The 3,505-nt window shown below is 36.7% G+C and overlaps 1 protein-coding gene across 1 annotated transcript; it reads right to left on the bottom strand.

Annotated features, from left to right (window-relative positions):
- Nucleotides 1-136: 136 nt before the first annotated feature.
- Nucleotides 137-3,092, bottom strand: LOC108364632 (ankyrin repeat and ELMO domain-containing protein D-like). The gene is made up of 2 exons (XM_017618386.1): nt 2,795-3,092; nt 137-2,668 (listed from the first exon to the last, which is right to left on the bottom strand). Exon 2 carries the CDS (start codon nt 1,717-1,719, stop codon nt 505-507), a length of 1,215 nt encoding a protein of 404 aa, XP_017473875.1. The 5' UTR covers nt 1,720-2,668; nt 2,795-3,092; the 3' UTR covers nt 137-504.
- Between the last annotated feature and the right edge of the window lie 413 nt (nt 3,093-3,505).

Raw genomic sequence — 3,505 nt, 5'->3', positions numbered from 1 at the left:
AATGTCAATGATGAATAAATTTTGAAAAGGGCTAAAAAAAGGGCTAGGGGCAATTTCAAATTTTTGTGGCCAAAAAAAAGAATTTGGTAGCCAAATTTAGCCACCAAAGGGCTAAAACGGCAACACTGATTATCAATAGACTTGGACCATTATACATGTAATATAATAGACAATTGAATTGTTTTATGAAGTCTAACCCTATAATACCATCGCAAGGGATTGGAAAATTTTCGTCTACTATTTGGAAGTTGTGAATGATTTCTGAGTTATTTATATAAAGTGTAGCTGTAGTGGCACCTAAGGTTTTTATGGAACCATTTCCTATGCCTTTTAAATTGTAGATATGATTTGTATTTATTTGAATTTGATCATTTGCCGATGTTTTGTATATACTAATTTCCGAGCCTGTGTCTATTAAAAAGGTGGACTCGTAGTCATTTAGCGAGGAATTTACGGTGACGAAGTTACTAAATGACAAATTGATGTTTAATAAGTTCGCAGTGTTTAATTTTGCGCACTCCCCAGTTGGGCACTCTGGGGGTGCTCTGTGTTTTCCGATGCTTCCGTGTAGCGTACATTCCTGTTATGGTTATTACGGCCCCTATAGCTATTATTGTTATCGTTGTTTCTGTTTGGGTTGCCGTTGCTGTTATTATAGTTACTGTGGTTTCTACCCCGATTATTTCGGTAATGGTTTCTATAGTTTCTATTACCTCTGTAAGAATTATTTCCTCTAAATGAATTATTTCTCCTGTTAGAATTGTTCCCTCTGTATGAATTATTTATATAGTTTACCTGAAGGGTGCCTGAGCTTTCGGCCCCTAACTCAATGAATTTGGTGACTGCGTCACTAACTGTTGAGAACTGCCCTGCCCTCATTAACATTTTTACTTCATCAGACCTTGCATTGGTTCTTATCGCTTTTGCTGCCGAATGTGCTGAATAGTTTCTTGCCAACGCTGACGACATTCCATCGGAGATGTAAGCAAGCTCTAGTTGTTGTGCAAGGGATTCAATTTCTTTGGCGAAATCGCCGTCAGACTTGTTGTGTTGTTTTATGCCCAACAATTTCACTGCAATACTTTGTGAGGACTCGTGTTTCACGTTAGCGGTCAGTGTGCTTTTTATTGCCCCGATTGTTGCTTCATTCGTCAATAACCTGCTCGCTGTTTGGTTGAGTTTGGTTTTGATTAATGAAATTGCAATGCTTCCGTTATCTCCTTTGATCGAATCTAGTATGTCGAGTGCATTAATGAATTTGGTCAAATTTTCAGCTTTGCCATCAAACTCTGGCAACAGCTTTGTAGCCAAATTTATAAATTCTACAGGAGTCATAGTGGTCATTGTGTTAGTTTTTCCTACCTCTTCGTCTGATGTTTCTCCCCCTGTATCTTGGAACTTGATTATTAGGAATTTGTTTATCTCTTCCGGTACTTTGTCCCTATATTCTAAATGTTTGAAAATTGCTTCCAGTTTTGTTTTGATTGAGGAAAAAAATTTTATGAATTCTTCCTGGTGATTGGTGCTTAGGAATGGGTAGACTGTCTTGCTGAGGCCTGTGATCGTATTATGCTGATAAACCAGTGTTCTTAAATGTTTTATTTGAGTGTGGTTGGAGGGTACTGGTGTCCTATTCAGGCATTTGTACGATCTATCAAATTCTGCCTTAATGCTTCTGAGTTTATCTGTTATGTCCCTCCACGTGACAGGACTTGTCATTTATGGGTTTTGCAAAATCGACATAAAGTTTACTATTTTTTAAATCCTTGGCGTTGTAGCCGTTATTTTATTGTGTTTGTATTTAAAATAACTTTTTATTAATGAGTACAGAACTGTGATTGTTAACAACATGACAATAATAATAATAATGTGTGTAATATTCATTCCTGATTCGTTGTGGTTTAAAATTGGTTCATTATGCTGGTTAATTTTTTCGGCTAACTTTTCTATTTTTTCACCTTGTCTGTCTTTTCCAACCTCGTAACCAGACACGGCTATTAGTATTGCACTAAATGCTTTCTTCCACCAAGACATTATGTATATATTTTTTCAAGATAGTCATAGACTAATCATAGTTCATGATATTTTCTTAGTTCAAATTTTTTTTTTGCCTTAGTTTAATGTTTTTAATTAATGTCTTTGTTATAACAGTTATTTTGTTGTTTAATACAACTTTCAAGGGATATGCAAAATATGATAAAACTTAATGCTTAATTTTTATTATTTCATTTTAAGTTTTATTTGTGTGTGTGAGTGTACATTCTTGTGTTTTTTTATTTACAATTTTACAATATTTTTTTTTGGACCATGTCCCATGGCGGAGGATTAACTGCTTCTTCTGCTTGGGAGACCTTGGCGTGGAGTACCACCAGCTTCTTCCTCAGTGCAACCACCTTGCCGGCACGCTTGTGTTTTGGTTTTGGTAGCACAGGTATCCTCGTTAGTTTTTCTTCCTGTGCACGGCCCTGGCGTCTCTTATTCCTCTACGGTTATCGGCCTGGGTTGTGGAGTTGGTACTGAAGTGTCACCTATTTTCCTGATACGTATGGGCAGGATCGCCATGAAATAGATGGCCTTACTTTGCCATCAAGTGCTTAGCCTTATATAGATTGTGCTGTGGACAGAGCTCTCAAGAAAGCCGCCTATCCAATCTAATCTTGTCTTGTCACTATGGGTGAGTGCCAAAGAGCAAGTTAGATTTATTAAAATGAAAAGTGTTGTATGTTTTATTACGTTTTAAAATCAACGGTGTTTATTGAATGATTTTCAGTAACTAAACTACTTATGAACTTACTTCTACTTATATAGCGTTGAAAACAATATCCAATCGATGACTAACACATTTGGTAAATGTGTCAAACTATTTTGGTATCAATTGCTTTTGGACCTTCCACTTGGGTTTCTCTTGTGATCATATGTCATCGCATACGCTGCAATGAAATGCAATAAAGGAATGAACGTTAAAGGGTTTATGACCCCAGAACGGTCATATGTCTGTTTGGCTTATCGTTTGGTTATTGTTTCCACGTTTACCTACTTTTGACGAAAGTCACTACACCCCATTGCAGAGTGTTCGCATGCATGGGTTGCAAGCAGCAAAATTATGTATCAAATACAATAACAAGAGACAGCAAAAAAAAACTAAGTGAGCGAGATGAGAGGAATGAGAGAAGTATGTAGCAATTCCAACAACAAAACAACTACCACATGGTGGCATTTATCTTGCTATGCTATTTTGCAAAATATATACATGGGTTTCGACGTTGCATATTTTGCAGCGATAGGAAATGTTGTTTCCCATGTATTTTGTTGTTGTGTGTTTGCCAGTTATGCAATTCATGCTATCCGTGCTACATGCAATGGCTTTGCAAGATTTGGAGAATACCCCTACTGTGTGACTGATAAGGTTATAGATCTATTCTCTTCTTCTTCTTCTTCTTATTTGGCGCTGTAAACGAAAATCCTCTACTTTCTCGAAATTATAACTGTTAAAAGTGACGTGGGT

The sequence above is a fragment of the Rhagoletis zephyria genome, unplaced genomic scaffold, assembly GCF_001687245.7.
Source record: "Rhagoletis zephyria isolate East Lansing unplaced genomic scaffold, Rhagoletis_zephyria_1.1 Rzeph_scaffold_01612, whole genome shotgun sequence".
NCBI lineage: Eukaryota > Metazoa > Arthropoda > Insecta > Diptera > Tephritidae > Rhagoletis > Rhagoletis zephyria.
Note: the sequence above shows the minus strand (reverse complement) of the source record. Positions and strands in the feature narration are given on the sequence as shown.